The 17,692-nt window shown below is 42.2% G+C and overlaps 1 protein-coding gene across 5 annotated transcripts in view; it reads right to left on the bottom strand.

The window, feature by feature from the left end:
- Nucleotides 1-16,996, bottom strand: part of prom1a (prominin 1a) — a 61,324-nt gene extending 44,328 nt beyond the window's left edge. For all 5 annotated transcript variants that reach the window (XR_009242097.1, XM_058649632.1, XM_058649631.1 and 2 more), the window contains exon 1: nt 16,416-16,996. Coding sequence is in view for 4 of the 5 variants with exons in the window: in XM_058649632.1 (XP_058505615.1) it covers nt 16,416-16,674 (259 nt within the window). In the remaining variant the exon portion in view is untranslated. The remainder of the gene's footprint in view (nt 1-16,415) is intronic.
- Between the last annotated feature and the right edge of the window lie 696 nt (nt 16,997-17,692).

Genomic DNA, 17,692 nt, shown 5'->3' with positions numbered 1-17,692 from the left:
GAATAAAACCCACACGTGCAGTAAAGTGAAGACACTAAAATAAGACTGTGGTTGATCTTGACAGAGGACACACTCTGAGGTGGACTGAGGCTCAGTTTATGTTTATATTTAGATTTGATTAAACAGCTGAAAAATGAAAAATCAGCAAAAAAAAAACAGAAGGAATGAGCTCTGAAGTCGGGGGGGGGCGCGTTGGGGGGGTAATAGATCTGGAACAGACTGAGACAGATGGACGAATAAAAATCAGAGAATGAGAATCAAGAGAATGGTGCAGAGATGGAGGGATGAAGAATACATGGTCAGATGGAGAGTATAAATAGACTGATAAATGATAGGTGATGCAATGCAAGGACAAGAAGCTGATGAAAATGGGTTTTCACGCCGCTCTGCATTAAGTGAAGGAAAATCTATACTATCTGCACAGAAGAAGGAGAAGAAGAAGAAGGAGAAGAAGAAGAAGAAGAAGAAGAAGAAGAAGAAGAAGAAGAAGAAGAAGAAGAAGAGAAAAACCCAATCCAATCACCAACAAATCAACAAAAGTCTGCTATTCCTGCTGCTAAGCCTCAGCAGTTCTCTGAGACCACAGCTGCTGCTCACAGACTTATTAAGGAATCAAATAAATATAGAAGAAAGTGAGCGTGGTCGTGAGATGAAACACGTCCACAGCACAAAAGAGTCGTGAAAGTTATCTGAGGAAACTCGCACAAAATGAGGGAGAGCTTTGTGTTATGATATTAAAAAAAACTCCTCCAGAGCCACAGACGTCACGGGATTAGCTTTGTTTAAAACCACAATGGCGGCAAGAAGAGGTTCCGCAAAGATGAACCGTGGCGGCGCCAATTTCGAGCCGTCAGAGTCGACTGCTCGCTGTAAATCCACGAAGCTCGTGCTGAACAATCACAAAACCCCGACAGACTGAATATATCTGACTCTGATATATAATGCAGACGTACGTATGGAAACAGCCTGAGATGAGATTATTCCAGACCTGCGGTGACCCCACACTTTCAAACTTTCTGATAAACTTTCCCCTCGCCCAACTCCGGAGAACGGTTAAAATAAAGTGTATATTAAAGTTAATCAGGCACAAAAAACGCTTATTAACTTTAATATACACTTTATTTTAACTGTTACTTTGTCATTCTGGGACAGAATGGGACGATATCAAAGATTATCCTGACCTAAATCCTTTTTTTAGTATTATTAAATGTAAAAGCATGTGCGCAGAGTTTTAAATAAGATCATAATAAATAAATCACTAGGACTGTAATGTGTGATTATACAACTCTCCATGTTTTTAGGGTTTTCTGCTCCTGATTTTCAAATCAAAATCACAGTTTGAAACATAAAAAAATGCTTAATTTTCACATTTGTTTCATCGTTAGAGCTACAGCTAATAATGACTAATAATTAGCAACTGGTTACCTGGTGGCTAAATGCCTTGGCAGCCATTTTGATAAGTGATGAATCAGTTTTGAACATGTTGTCGTGACATGTAAACAGATGTGTTCTAACCTTTAAAACTAACTTTATATAACAAGTATGAAATACTAATAAACACAGGCTTTCACAATATGTGGTTACATACTGTACACACAGTGTTGATAATCGTCCTCCAGTGAATGTCCGCACACGCACCACTGACTTGGCATTTAACTGAAATAATGTGTGTGTGTGTGTGTGCGTGTGTGTGCGTGTGTGTGCGTGTGTCTGTGTGTGTGTGTGTGTGTGTGTATCAGAGCTGACTTCCCATGAGCCTGGTGTGAAAACACCTCCGCAAGGTAAACACACTGTTACCATGGAACCCGTAACTATGAAGGGGAGTCTATTGGCTTTTATCACAACTAGAATAAAGGAACACACACACACACACACACACACACGCACACAGATAGAGACACACACACAGTTACAAAACGACATGGTGTAAAGGCATTTAATTTAAAACACTTAATCTTTTTGTGCCATTATCTCCTCCCACCAATCACACTGAAATGAGCTGCCTCGCATATGTGTGTGTGTGTGTGTGTGTGTGTGTGTGTGAGAGAGGGCATATATATCTTTGTGAGGACAAAACCATACAAATCATGGGAATCAAGGACATTTTTGGCCGTTACTCACAATCTTTAAGTTAAGACTTGGTTTTAGGATTAGAACTAGATAAATGTCAGGGTTAGGTTAAGGGTTGGGGTTAGGATATTTAGTTGTGATGGTTAAGGTTAAAGTTAAGGTTGTCCCAGCTAAGGATGCTGCACAAGAATGTGTGTTATGTCTTTATGAGGTCCAAAAAATATATAAACCTATCTTTGTAAGGACATGTTTGTGCTTTTTCAGGGTTAAGACCTGGTTTTAGGGTTAGGGTTAGTCACTTAGGGTAAGGGTTAGGGTAAGGGGTTGGCATAATGCATTCCCTAGCATCATAACAACTAAGAGCTGCAACTAACGATTATTTTCATAATCGATTAATCTGTGGATTATTTTCTCAATTAATCGATTAATCGTTTGGTCCATAAAATATCAGAAAACCTTAAAAAATGTTGACCGGTGTTTGTGAAACCTGGAAATGATGGTGTTCTCAAATGTCTTGTTTTGTCCACAAACCAAAATGATTCACTTTTAATGATTTCTTTGTTATCCAGAGCAAAGAAATGAAGAAAATACTCACATTTAAGAAGCTTCAATCGGAAATCTTGTTTTGATCATGAAAAAAGCTTCAAACCAATTAATCAATTATCAAAACAGTTGTGGATTAATTTAGTAATCGATTTGTAATCGATTCATCGATTCATTGTTTCAGCTCTAATAAAAACAGGTGTGTTTGTGTGTGGATGCCAAAGATGGCGTCAAGATGATTTAATCTGCTGTCATAAAATTATCAACTGTTTCAATCTCACCGTGTTCTGTTGGAATATGACGTTAATGCTTCAAAGGAGAGGGAAGTTTACTGTCTGTGTACATACAGTAAGTACAAACAGTATACAGTAAGTACAAACAGTATACAGTAAGTACAAACAGTATACAGTAAGTATATACAGTGTACAGTAAGTACATACAGTGGAATTGTACACATCACTCGTACGTAAACAGCTGCTGGGCTCATTTACGACTGAGACATGGCCCCTACACAATAAAGCTGTCTTCATGCGTCCACGGCTGAGAGGAGACACAGACAGAACATAAACATCCTCATCGCTAATCTGATCAGACCTGCTCACATGCACCAATACACAATATGCTGTGAATACAATCCAGCGTTCACAGTTACACTTTTAATAATCCTGACAGTTGCCTCTTCAGTGGAAATCACATTGATGGGAGCTAATGCATGACAGGGCAACTGCACACACTCGGATAAAAATAAATGTGGGTGACATGGCAACAGACACTAATAAAACCTGTAATATCGCTGCCGTCGTGTCCGTGGACACAGAGAAATGACAACGTGAATCCAGTGTACGCTGAGTGATGTGCCTTCAGAGATAAGTACAATAATTCACCGGCTGTCAGAATAGAGCGCGTTTTCCTCGATGCACAAGTTTTATTAATATTTATTCATTTTATTCGTTTGTGCAGTTAAAAAAAAGTCACTCCCAGACACTCGTGGGAGATTTATTTTGGGTGGTGATAAATAAATGTGCTGAATGTTCTGCAGCCTTTCACTTAGAATTGAAGAAATAACACATGAATAATGAGGGTGTTGTGATTGATTTGTCATACGAATCTTTTGAAATGGCTGGTTTGCCGACTGAAAATAATATTAGCCGTAAAAAGATAGCAGGTCATCATATAAAAAGTTTGGGTGTTTCTGTAGAACTTAATGGTCCAGTGGTTTGTCCTGGGAGAAACTGAAATGACAACCGTGAAGTATTTGAATACGAATACGATTGCTTTAAAAAATCTGTCGTCTCACCACTAGATGCCGCTCATTCTCACACACTGGACTTACACACTGAAAGCGGCCAGGAGGAGCGAGAAATCTGATTTCCCCCGAAAACCAGGTAATGTGATCGTTTGCTCACCAGCCTCCGCTTCTAACCTTCAGGCTGCGTCCAGGGACAAGAGGACAAACAAGTGTGTGCTGTGGCGTCTGGTTCTGAAAGCTGACCACTGAAAGCTGACCACTGCACCGACAAGAGGATTGTCTCGCCGCGGTCTGACCCAGGAAAACAACATCCCAGATTAGCACTGGCTAATCGAGGCTGAAGCCGCGCTGCAAAGGTGACAAAGACAGACAGGAACCTGCAGAGCGCCGAGACTCTGACCAATCAGAGGAGACAACCTAACACCCACCCATCAGCGGGAGGACAGAAAATAGACATACTACTGAAATGTCCTTTGGACGACTGCACACGGCTGCTGTTGTCTCATTATGCCAAAATGAGACAACAACAAAATACTTTTGCCGTGTTTCCACCAAGTTGTACGGTTTGGTATGGTACGTATTTTTCTTTACATTTCCATTAGGAATAAACCAAAACAACCGGCCCCAACTGTTCCATTTTTGGGTACCCTTCCCTTGGGGTACCCAAAAATGGAAACGGTAACGAGTGTCGCTAGAGCTACGAGAGTCCGCTGATGGAGCGACAGCAAAGTGTCGCTCTCTTGCAACCGGTGTTTCTTCAACGCCCTGCGGTCTATTCTCATGCTAATGCGTCACGTTCAATGACGGCACACCGGTACAACGTCACGCGTCGCATCTCGCCAACGCAGCGCACACCCCACCCCCCACCTACCGAGTAAAGGTACCGTTCTCAGTCGAAACACAAGCCTGACCAAGGTCTTTACCGTTCTGTGCCGAACCAAACCGAACTGTACCATGATGGAAACATGGCTATTGACTAAGCCTTGTATTATGTGCTTTAGGCGAAGGCCTTTGCTTTCCATCCATATGGTGTGGCTGTGTTTTGTACTGAAAGCTCAAGTCCACATAATCAATGACGTTTCACTGTCGACCTGTTTAACTAAAGCACAGACCAGGTAAAATAGAGCTGCTGGACGTCCTCCTGTGTTGTCGTCAATGACAACTTAGCTTACTGTCGCTGCCATCAGGGCGAGAAAACAAAGCCATTTGAGAGCTCAATATTTCCTCCTGTGGTAATTGGTATAAAAAGTTAGAGAACACTGATAGAGATGAACAGCGTAGTAATCCTTAGAGGTTACCTGCTGTCAGCTAGCGGAGATATACAGCCACCCTCAATGATATCGCAGCTGCTCGACTACCTGTGCATATCTGACACGCCGCTTGTCACCGAGCTGCTCGACAAACCGTCAGATCCTCTGTGAGCGGTGACACGGCCGCGTTCCCGTGACACTGGAGCCGCGTGAGTGAAGGCTTCGAGGACCTGATGATGAAGCTGTGACGGGCAGCGCCGAGGCTAAATGCTACGTTGGGTTTGCCCTCTCCTGTGTTTGTACACTGAGCGCTTGATGTCACACATCTGCAATGAAAACCTCCGCGTGTCCCCAGAGTGGACTTGTCGCAGACATCACTGCGCTCGCCAGTGAAGCGCAACAAAGAGACAGAGAATGCATGAGTTCACCATGACCTCTCGGTTTGACCCAAATATGACGACGCCGCTGAATGAGACACAGATTTAGCAGCTCCCTCACACTCCCCCATTTATTTGCTTTACCCTTCTTTGTATTTCTTTTTTCAAATAAAGTTGATATCTTCTCAGCTTCTCTTGCTGCCCGTAATCTTTAGATTTTCCTCGACTTGAGCTCGACTTGAGCTCTCAGTACGTCTGCCATATTCCTCAGCAGCTCTCTGCCAGATCACGGGGAGGCTTAAGCTGATGGCGGCATTATAATATTACCTTGAAATGTTTCAAGCGTTTAACTTATCTAAATGCCGTCGCTCTTATCTCGCCCGCGCGTACGCGGCTTATATGACAGACGAGATGCATCTTCTCTCCTCTCAGGGATCCAGGAGCCGCGTGTTCGCTCCATTGATCTATTCTTCTGCTTTCATACGCTACAAAAACACCATGAATGGCTTTTCAACTTCAAATGCAGGAGCTCCCTGTGATGGAGTCACGCAGAGTGTCATGAATCCAACCGCTGAACTTCTGCCGTATCAGAGAAAGACCCAACTTTCTCTGAAAGCACTCGGGAATATGAGTAACCAGAACACGTTCCTGCGTAACCACCAGCACTTTATGTTCTGACACAATCAGAACATAAAAAGCCTTATTTTTTTATGGGTTACTTCAGTTCTGCCACAGCGGGGGGGGGGGGGGCTGTGAGTGGTTTGAAGCAAAAATAACACTTTCTTCCACAATTACAGAGTGGTGTTAACAAAGCAGAGGGAAACTGGGCAATTAGTGTCTGCTACGTTAGTGGACTTTTGTTTGTAAACAGTTGCTGGATAATCTTAAATGTTTCAATGAGATTACAATTGGATCTGGTTTAAATGCAACTTTAATATGATCTGTACTATTCTAGTGTTTTTGTTTAAACATGTGAGTCTGAATGCACAGTGGCTGTGTACTGTATGTATGCATATTCATATACTGTATATGTATCAAGCATTTTTATTTGTGTACTGGCAGCTCATGAGAAGAGCAAAGAAAAGTGCGGGTTTTCACTTTTTTCTAAACAGAATATAATTTCCAAGTGTGTACTATGTAACGTGTGCAACTGCTGTTTGTTTCAAGTGTCTTAAGTTTTTATTTTTGTTGTTATTGTTAAACTAGCACAATATCGGACAATCAGACTTAATGTGTAACATAAGTGTCATAAGGTTTTTTTTTGTTATTTTAATACAGACTAAATATTTCAAATAACCTGAAGTTGTGAACATCACTAACATCTTTTATGTTTTACTGAAAATGATCATAAATGATTTATATAATACTACGGACATACAGGCCTCATATGGATCAGGGGAGAACCCACACACTTCACACACTGACAACAACACTAAAACATGTCTAATAATGTGAAAATTCAGTTAAATTACAATAATCACATGTTATAATCTGCTGTAAACTGCATATTCCAATATATTCTCATGTGAATTCATTCAGCTGCAGGAAATAGTACTAAAACACTAGTGGATGAAACCTGACTTTTCTGTGTTTGTCTTCTCACATACAGTAAAGAGAGCGACTGGACGTGAACATGTGAGAGTGATGAAAGCTGTTTATAGCAGCGATGGATGCAGATTTGAATCATAACAACATCCATTCAGACTTTATGACGACAGGAAACTGCGCTGATCAAGCAGCAAAGCAAAGACTTTGTCATTGGAGGGAGATTTTTCTGCCTCAACTGATAATAAACTTATTATTTATCTTTTGATTTATTGTCTATTAGTGGTGAGTGATATTGACTCTATTTTCCACAGGATACGCTGCCAAAAAGTGAGTTAAAAACAGCTGTTGTTGAAGTGCGTGTGAGTTTGAAACCACAATTTACAGATTTTAATTTTAATGACCTGATATTTACAAATGATATCGGTCTATAAATATCTATCAGAGTATTTCCTGAGGTTGTGAAAACATCATATTTAACGGAAACTTGCAGATAAAATGCAACGGCTTCAGTTTTACAGTGATATAAATCTGGAACCAGATTTATTTTAGTTTTTAGTGGCATCACTTTAAAGATATATATCGCAAAAAATCCTAATGTAATAATAAACTGTAGCTTTTAGAGGATAAATCAAGAATAATTCATGTAAAAAATACTTTTTTCCAGAGTTACACGCAACTCTATACATGCCTGATAATCATCTTTAAAATGACAAATAATTATTTGTGTAAGTTTTGCATGTGTTGTAGTGATGGGACGTTTTCAAATACTGTAACAATTACTCGATTCATACATTATTAATCACTTACTTAAGTTTTTCCAATGATTTTCTGATTTTTCAGCTTCTTAAATGTGAACATGTTCCACAGAACAGAAAAAACAATTATTTTGTGGACAAAACAAAGACATTTGAGTATTTTTTTTCCTGACATTTTTGGACAGATTCATCGATTATGAAAGTAAGTGTTTGTTGCATTTTTTGGAAAATTTCAGGTACATTTGCAGAAACTTTCCACGGAAATTTGGTGAATTAATAGGAATTTATGAGAATGAACTGGAAATTTGGTGTCTTTGGTGTTTGAGGCATATACCAACAGAAACATAAACATTGACCATGTTTTTAATGCTTCCAAAGAAAATGACCTTACTATTTAAAATTAGGTTTGAAATCTTTAAAGTCACAGTCTCATGAGAAAGCCTCGTCTCCGTCAACAGAGTCAAACAAGTGGACAGTGAGTGAAGGTGAGCCGCTCGTGTGCGGATCCATCCCTGATTGTCTCTCTAACACCTGATGAAAATCACAACGATGCTGCTGCTGCTGCCGCGGTGACTGACACTCGCTGCGCGTGGTAATCAGCTGGCATTGTGTCGTACAGGCGAGAGAGAGAGAGAGAGGGGGAGAGAGAGAGAGAGAGAGGGAGAGAGAGGGGGGGAGAAAGAGGGAGCGTGTCCTGAAGCGTGAGAGCCGGCCCCCCGAGGCCGTCACTGTCACATTTAATCACGTGACAGCACAGAAAAAGCAGACTTCACCTTCTGTTAGACGCTGCAGCAGTAACACTGAGTCAGCAGAAACATGCAGAGATGCACAAGTTACTTATTTGAATCATTTGTTGAGACAAAATTATGTTCAGATCATTATCATGAAGCCCGGGTGGTTGGAGGGTTACACGTAATTAGATTATTTCAGATTAATAGTCCAGCCATGCTTTCATAAATGCTCGGCCTTGTTTACCGAGATGAAGTTTAAAGTATCGAGGAGACAAACGTGTCTCAGTTCTCTCCGTGACATGTTTACGCCTCAGGGCGGCATCATCCAATCCTCCAGAAGAAAGAGAAAAAGCAGCAACGTCGTCCTTTTTTCTTTCTGAGAAAAAAGAGCTTTCTGAGGAAATAAATGCCACAAAAACATATGAATGTTCGCTCATTTGTGTCCAATAACACCAAGCTCGAGTTTTAGCCCCTCCCCCTCCTCCTCCTCCTCCTGAGGTACAAATACAAAAGCATGTAAAATAAGCCTCGGCGTGGTTTTAATATGCTGAAGAACAGCTGCCACTTTTATTCCTTAGACGTGGCAGGAGAGCAGTTTACCGTGTGACACACAAAGATACGGCGTGACGCGGCGCAGGGTCAGCTGACTCCAGTTCAGCCATTGCCATAGTGCTGCCACAGCTATGTGCTCTGTCAATACACAGAGAAACCATGTGGGGGTGGAAGTGACCTTTCCTGAAGAAGAAGAGTGAGTTAACAGTGGGATGAAGGCGGAGAAAGCTTCGTTAAAGATTCTCCATCCACGTTAGGAGTTAATACATAGACTTAAATAACAGAGAAATCCTGACACATATCAGACGTATCTCTGTATGTTTGTCTTGCGACATGTTGACGATCATGGAATCGTCGTATCGCACCGTGAGGCTACCTGTGATTCCCGCTCTGACCAGGTTTTTAATCCTCTCCTCGTGATCTGATCACATGTGACCAGCGCTCAAATCATCATGTCATGGAGGAGTCTCCTCTGAACACGTGATCACGTCCAGCTTTCCACGCTGAAAACCAGTGGACACTGCTTCACTTTGAATAATCTAACAAGACATCATGACGTTACTGTGTGTTGTTCTCAGAACTGGGATTAACTCCTAATCCTAGAGAAGTTTGAAAAGCGATCGGAACAAATCATGAGCCAAGAAATATGAGCGAGTACGTGGCAGTGAAGCAGCGGAGAGGCATCACAGACGAGCAGCGCCACAACTGAACAGCCTGCTGTGATAAAAACTAAGTGGAACAGTAAATAACGCCGTCACATAACAGTTGTAGCCTGACAACTCAAATGAAATGGACTCTCTTGTCCTTGTGCAAAGTGTCCAAGCACTGGCACAGACTCAATTTAAACGACGGGTGTCGACCAGGACGACGACAACCCGACAGCTGTAGTTGTCAGAGCACAGAGTCAGTCGCCTTATCAGTGCATCATCTGATCATCATCTGATCATCATCTGATCATCTGGACGTCAGCGGGACTTGTTCTTCCTCGTGTCTGTGTAGCAGCTTCCTCTATTGTTAAGGGTCAAAACTCAGGGGGTGGAGCCGGGGAACAGGCACAGTTTGGGTTAACATGTGTTTTTAAAAGTCCATGTGTTGTTTCACGTACTGTAGAGGGGTTTGAATGAAGGTCCTTGTTGGAATTGACTCTTTATTTTACTCTCCTTTAACAACTTCCTTTTTATCTTTTATATTCTGCTGATGACTTTTTATATCTGAAAAGGTCTCGTTTCCGTTACTATTTATGCTTCTGCTATCTCGACCGGGACTTCCCCCCCAGGAGGAAGAGATGTTGTATCTCAATGGGAAACTTCCTGGCTAAATAACAGATAATCTGATTCATATCATGTAAATATGTAAATGCACTGACTGAGCTGCTTCAGCTTTCCCCACCTCACACACACGTTTCCCTCTGATGGATGCACTGTAGCCTCTTTATATTCAACATCTGAAAGTTTATGACACTGCATCACAACACTTTATCATGTGAGCAAACAAAAATCAAGCACAAAATCCAAATACACACATTTTTGAGTGAGTTTAGGAGCGACAGCTCGATGGACCAGAAGTAGTCACGGTCTTGTCTGTCTGGAATTTCCAAACAAAAAGTGTATTTTTGAATTAAATCCATATTTTGTTGCATGTTTTGATTCTGTGGTTCATTTTTCTTTGCTCGGTTCATAAAGTGTTTCTTTCCTTGACACAAATCTAATTCCATACACCACTCTCTCACAAATCCAGCCTCTGAGAAAAACCTGAAACCTTCCAGAAAACGTTTTCTTCTAAAGTGTACGATCAAAATTTGACCTTAAAAAGAATCCGTCCCCTCAGAGCTTTCTTTCTTTCTTTCTTTCTTTCTTTCTTTCTTTCTTTCTTTCTTCCTTTCTTCCTTTTTAAAAGATGAAAGACAACAATTCAAAACACCGGCCACTTTATAATTCTGTCAAATCTCGGTTGCAAAGCGAAAGCGCTTGGATCTCTGCTTTGTCCTTGGTTAGAAGTCTTTTGAAATGTTTCCCTCTTTAATTTGGTTTCATGTCTGCACGTCCTTCACCTCCGTCTCTTTTGATGAGAGCTCAGTAACAAGCAGGAGTTCCTCAGATAGATTTACTGTACAGCAGCTCAGCGAGGTGAAACCCAAAGATGCCAGCGATGATGATCGCTGCCGATGACGGGTTTCCCTGGCAACTGCTGCTTTCCTTGAATCGATGCCAGATTCTCAACTGTTTGTCTGAATTCCACCTTTCTTGAGAAGAGGGAGTGCAGCTCACTAATGAGCAAACCCTTTCCAGCAGGGATGTGATGCACGGCGGTGGCTGGCACCATCTTCTCCCCAGCCGCGCTTACTCACCCACAGGCGAGAGATGATACACTTAAAAACGCTGCAGAGGGAGATTAGTGCACCTCTATTCTCAAGCGCTGACGGACTTACACCCAGATGAATTAATATGCGACATGAAAGCGGGCGACGGGGGAGCTTTTCAAAGGCTTCAATACTGTTGGTGAATTTACACTTGGTGTTTATGAGTTTGGACAGAGCACAGGAGCTGAAGGTCACCGGCTTCTGAGCAGATTTTTCCTCTCAAGTGTCCTTGAGCAAAACTCAGGAAAACTTCTGACACGAGAATCAAAGGAGCACAGACATCATTCTCATCATCTTTCTTTTCCTCTAATCTGAATAACTTTGTCATTTTGAGGTTTTGGTGACAATGATTGTCAACTTTCTGACCTTGATTTGTCAAGTAAATAATAATAACATTACACAACATTACATAAACATTTCCACGCTTCAGGGAGGGGGAAAAGTTCAATTAACACGTCTTTATGTAAAATCTTAGTCTCAAAAGAAAGCTAAGAAGTGTGGGCAGGCTTTTAGCTCGAGGGTGAATATTTTTGTTTGTTAAAACCTTCACGATGGAATATTCTGGAAATTCTGTGGACGAAAAAAAATCGTTTTTACAGTTTATAAATGTGTTATTCCATCTTCCCTGACGAGCAGCTTTACTGTCTACTTATTCAATGTTGTTAATGTTTCATATATTCATGCATACCACATATTAGCTGTGTGTGTTTGGGATGATTTTCTGACCTTTCACACCTTTGAACATTCACACAAGAAAACAATTCTTACACGATGACTCTTCTGGAAGAAGCTGGAGATTACAGCCTGTCTTCTTCCATTTTACCTCATTTTTCACAAAGGTAACTTTGTATCTTGCAGCAAAAATGTAAAAAAAAAAGATCCTATTATTCAAAAGCACCATGGCGACAAACATGGCAGCGGCGAAGCGACTGCTCGGAAGGCTTGAATCAGCAAATTTCACATTCAGCGCAGTTACCGGTATAACGGTTACCAATAACGATATATAATAACAGCTGTAACGACACAGACCTTTGCACCACCTGCTCCCAATATTCAGAATAATCTTTGAAAATTCTGCAAAATCAGGCTGAACACAGAGACAAGTGACAGCTTCACCGTGACTTCACCAGATTAATCTACAGCGAAAAACTGCACACACGACATTAAACTCCCAGCACGTCCACATTTACATACAGTAAATAATAAAGCTGTCTGAGGCAAAAACAGCTTCACAAAAGCAGCAGTGTTACTTCATCATTGTCTTAGCAGCTTCTTTTGATGGTGCTATGAATCAGCATGTGTACAGATATGTCACGTTAGAGTGGGCGTGATGCTTCCACACTGCAGTGATAAAACACAGCACATGTCAGTGTTGATTTGCTTTGTGTAGGTGTCAGTCGTGTGTTTGTCGGGAAGCCTGCGTGTGTGCGACACTTCAGTCGACCGCGTCAGGAGATTAAAAGACCTTTTTCTGTGCGATGGAAAATGTCACGGGCGTGCTGCGGCTTCGTATAAGGCAAGAGAAACACGGGCCTGTTAACACAGAGGCTTCTTAGGTTACTTTGATAGGACTGGCTCATAATGGCTGACTGTGTTTTATGAGTCATTCCTGCAGGTGGTTTTCCTGCGTTATGCAGCTGATGGTGAACTCTGTTTTAGTTTTGTGGCGCTTTAACCTCCGAAGCTGTGTGAACAGACATCAGACAGTGATTGTTTATGATTTCCTGGTACATTAAGAATTAAGAATATGTTTCAAATCATTTTATCTCGGCCTAAAAGTCATGAAATGCCTAGTTTTACTTTGCATTGTTGTATTTAAAGCGACATGATTAACCTTAACCTGGTTAAATGACAAATTTAACCAGGTTAGAAGCCAATGTCTGCAATTATGAGCTTTTTCTTTCACATTTTAGTCAGTAAAATACAAGCAGATTATTTATTTATACGAGTAAATCACAGGAAAAGACCGTATCACAGTAATAACAGTTATAGTTTAGATAACTGATTGATCAACTGTGCTGTTTATTATATTTTTTAATCTCATTTTAAAGTCGGTATCTGTGGATTATGGACTGAACTTGAAGAAAGCAAGGTGGATGAAGATGTCACCTTTGCATCACAATATTCTAGATCTCAGAATAGAGAAACAGGTCAAACTGCTGATGCTGCTGTTCAGTCAAAATGCAGAATTCTTTCTTTTCCGCTCGAGGGCGGTCTGTGATTCATTCCCGACATGTCAGCGCTGCGCTCGCCCGCAAACTGAACATCCACCCGACCTAAACAGAGCTCCACTCTGACACGTGCATCCCCCTCCAGTCACAAACCACGAGCAGGAAAACCATTCAGCGCTTATTCTCCCTCACTTGTCTCGTCTCGTAGAATTGAACGTAACTCGTGAGTTCTGTTTTCCAACAGATGCACAGGGAACGACAACGTGCTACGACTCCAAGTTTACGTCAAACCAGACGTGACCAATCACAGCATGTGTCGTGATAAACATCCATACATGCACTTGGTAACACAAACATCATAATGAAAGCCTCTAGAATTAGTGGGCGTGACCGGGATTTTGACACAAACGCCACAAAAAACGTGACGCAAACAAAACAAGAGGAAGAAGAAAATAGCAACACAATGGAGCTCAGTGACAACATGACAGTCACTTCCTGTTTGTACCTAGTCCAAAATCAACAAAGAGAGAACACTATTAAAGGTCCAGTGTGAAGAAAATAAGAAGATATAAAGCGAGGAAATAAAGGATATAAAGCGCTATCCAATGTTGTCAAAGGTAAAGCTCGCTAAAAACATTCAGTGCTAAGAGTTAACGCTAACAGCTGGAAGATGAATCCATCTTAGCATCGTGCTGGGAATGATGTGGGAATATACGAAGAAGAAACTAGCGCGTTCACCAACTGAAGCCGACATCTGAGAGACATCTGAGCTTCTTATCCACGGGTTACAATATCGTAAATACATGAATTTAACCAAAAACAGAGCCACACTTGATCCTGATCAGGTTGAAAGACATTTGAGTTTCTTGTGTTTCTGCTAGAGTTTGCATGTTCTCCCCCCGTGTGTGTGTGTGTGTGTGTGTTGGTTTTCTCCGGATTCTCCGGGGATTAGGGTAAATTGGACACTCTGAACTGACCATAGTGTGAGAGTGAGTGGTTGTTTGTCTCTCTGTGGTCCTGTGATGGACTGACCACCCTCATGTGGAGGATAAAGCAGTAGAAGACGGATGGATGGATATGTTTTAGCTGTTGGAGCTTCCTCCTGTTGTCAGAGGTGGCGACGTTTGGGAAAAGTGACAGCTGATTAAACACATTCCCACCTCCCCATTCTAGCTAATTAAGGAGGTTTATGGACTAATGGGAATTAAAAAAGTGTGCACGAGAAGCCGAGCAGTTTTGTGACCCAGCAGTTTCCACATGATTTCCACTCGCCGTCATTTACTTAATGCACCCATGAATGAACCAACAGCACAGCTCGACTGTGAGCCCCAGTGACTCTGACTGTGCTCTCCGCAGGATTAGATAGACCACGGTGAGCCCCTGAGTGCTGGTGACAAACTGGAAACTAAAAGGGCCAACAACATATGGCACACTGGCTTATGGGATTACGCAACTAACAAGGTGAGTCAGGGAGCTGCTAATCTGCAAAATGTTCCACAGGAGTGTGAGGACAATACATGTGGCTGTGACACACGGAGGGGGCGCCGCGTGTTTTTGTGCCGAACACAGCCCCATTAAACACACACTGCTCGTGTGTGTGTGTGTGTGTGTGTGTGTGTGTTTAAGACGTCAGGTTTAATAGCATTAAATGAGAAGCCATGTGACCCTGTCTGCATCTGGTATTTAAATGTGGACGTGCTCTTCCAGTTACGTCTGTTTTGGACGCTTGAGGATTACATTGAGCGACTGTGTCAGCGTTTGAAACCAGAATTCACTGACGTCTTTAAAAGAAAAAGAAATTTCCTGTTGAAGAAGTCGTGAAACTAACGATTAAAGAAGACATTTGCTGACGCGATAAATCAAATCAAAACTAGACAAATTTTCCGCATAGAAAGGAGTTATTTTTGCCACCAGTGGAGTCGCCCCCTGGTGGCTAACTGCTACAGCTACAGTCTTCATTTCACTCCCTTGATTTAAGCACAGGCAGAAGCTGCTGTGAGCGAGGATTTCATTAATTGTAATCAAGCTGACACAAAGAGCTCCGCGGGCAGAGACGCCACCGTCAAGTGTGCTGTCAGCTCGGGTCTGCGCGCCAATCAAATCAAAACACACCCCCCACATGGCAGGAGCACGTGAGTCATGTGACCCCAGATGAGCGTTTTCAATCAGAATTAAACCAGGATCTGTTCAAATAAATCACAACATGTTTTTGGTGCAGAGAGACGGGTTTTTGATTTCATCAGATTATTCTCGTTTTTAAAAAAAAATGCACATTTCCAGGATTATTTTCAGGATTATTTCCAGGATTATTTCCAGGATTTCACAGGCATTGACTGTGATCGTTCACTCCTCTAAAAGTGATTGTTCAGGTGTGAATTTCACAATAAAATGCAGCATTGATACAGGGGAAATACTGCTTAATCACAATGATGTACTACGTGATATGATTACAATAACAAAATACTGCTAAATCACAGTCGTATAATAATAATAATAACTGTTAAGTCACAGTAAACACCTGCGTTTATCTTTTAACAGTAAATAACTATATATTTATACAGTAACCTACAATGGAGATACAGTGTAGCCTATGAGACACAGTAGTTAATGGTCAGTACATTACTGTGAAATATTTTACAGTGTATTTAAACAGTTGAAGCTGACACACACACACACACACACACACACAGCAGAACTCTGTCATAAGTGATTCAATTCACACAGATGTCTCTGAATCCACGAGGATTCAATGTATGTGTCATTATTATCATTATTATTATCATTATTGTTTCTGTGATGTGGATTCTTACCTTGCGGGAAAGCGTTGGGCTGCACCGCACACAGAAAAGTCTGCACTATGTGGAACAGGATCCCGATCGGTCCCGGTTCATAGTGGGCCAGTGTCTCGTAAAGTCCCGCGGGCACATAACCGAAATCCAACTTTCCCGGCGGTGGCAGCCTCCGCGGCTCCGTCTCCTGCGTCTCCTGCCGGAGTTCAGCGGAGGCCGGGGACAGGAGCAGGAGCAGGGGCAGAACCAGGACATGGACGAGGACGCTGGTCTTCCACATCGCGTCCAAACCAACTGACAGATTGGATCAAACTGGGGTTAAATGGAGATGAGCTGTATGAAGGATCCGCGCCGCCTGGATTCTTCTTCTTCTTCTTCTTCCGTTGAGTAAAAAAGTGTCCGGATGGATGAAGCGCGGCTCCTTAAGTCGTGCTGCCCGCGGAGACGCTCTCTCTGCGCATCGTTCCCCGAGGTCTCGGGCTCATGGATGGACGATAACCGGGCGATCTTCCCCACACACACACACGCACGCACACAGTCTCCGCTCTTTCAGTCCCACCGTGATGAGCGCGACTGTCTCTGCCGCTCCAGCAGCATCTGCGCGTCGCGGGGGCGGGCGGGGGTGCGCGCCGCCGCGTCCATTTACGCAGGGAGGATCCGGAGGGAAGCGCTCCTCCTGCCGGGAGAGGAGGAGGAGGGAGTTCACAGAGTCAGGTGTGAATTTGTTTCAGTGAATTCCTGGTAGTAATCTGACTATGAATTGTTTATTATTTTTATTAAACCTTTATTTAAGATTAAACATCTATTTTCTAAGTGTGTCCTACAGCCAAGACAGGCAGCAGTCACACAAAAAAAGGGAAAGGTATAAAAAACATACAGTAATCAAATGCAATTCTCAGAATCATGATCATAAAAATCCACACAATCATAAATGTGTACAGGCAGATGTGTGTGTGCCTCCAAGACTTTAAGGTTCAAATCTTTCTGCAGTTCATTCCAAGCAAAGAGAGCAGAGCAGCAAACATAAAAGCCCCTTTTACCCCCCCATTCAGTTCTGACCCTCGGGGCAAGTGAGTGAGAGAGAATCCTGGGAACAAAGATGAGAGGATCCACAGGTAAGAGAGGAGAAGACTGAGAAAAGCTTTGTAAATCATTTATTAAGGTACCAGAGCCGTAACCAATCATTATTAATTCTCATGTTTGGGGGGGGGGGGGTTACTTTAATATGGACCTTCTGTGCTTCTTCCTTTGTCTCTAACCAGGATCTGTTGTTTCAAGCCCTGAGTTTTCTCCTCACC

Source organism: Solea solea, chromosome 14, assembly GCF_958295425.1.
Source record: "Solea solea chromosome 14, fSolSol10.1, whole genome shotgun sequence".
Classification (NCBI taxonomy): Eukaryota; Metazoa; Chordata; class Actinopteri; order Pleuronectiformes; family Soleidae; genus Solea; species Solea solea.
The sequence above is the reverse complement of the archived record's forward strand: the minus strand, read 5'-3'. Positions and strand labels throughout refer to the sequence as shown.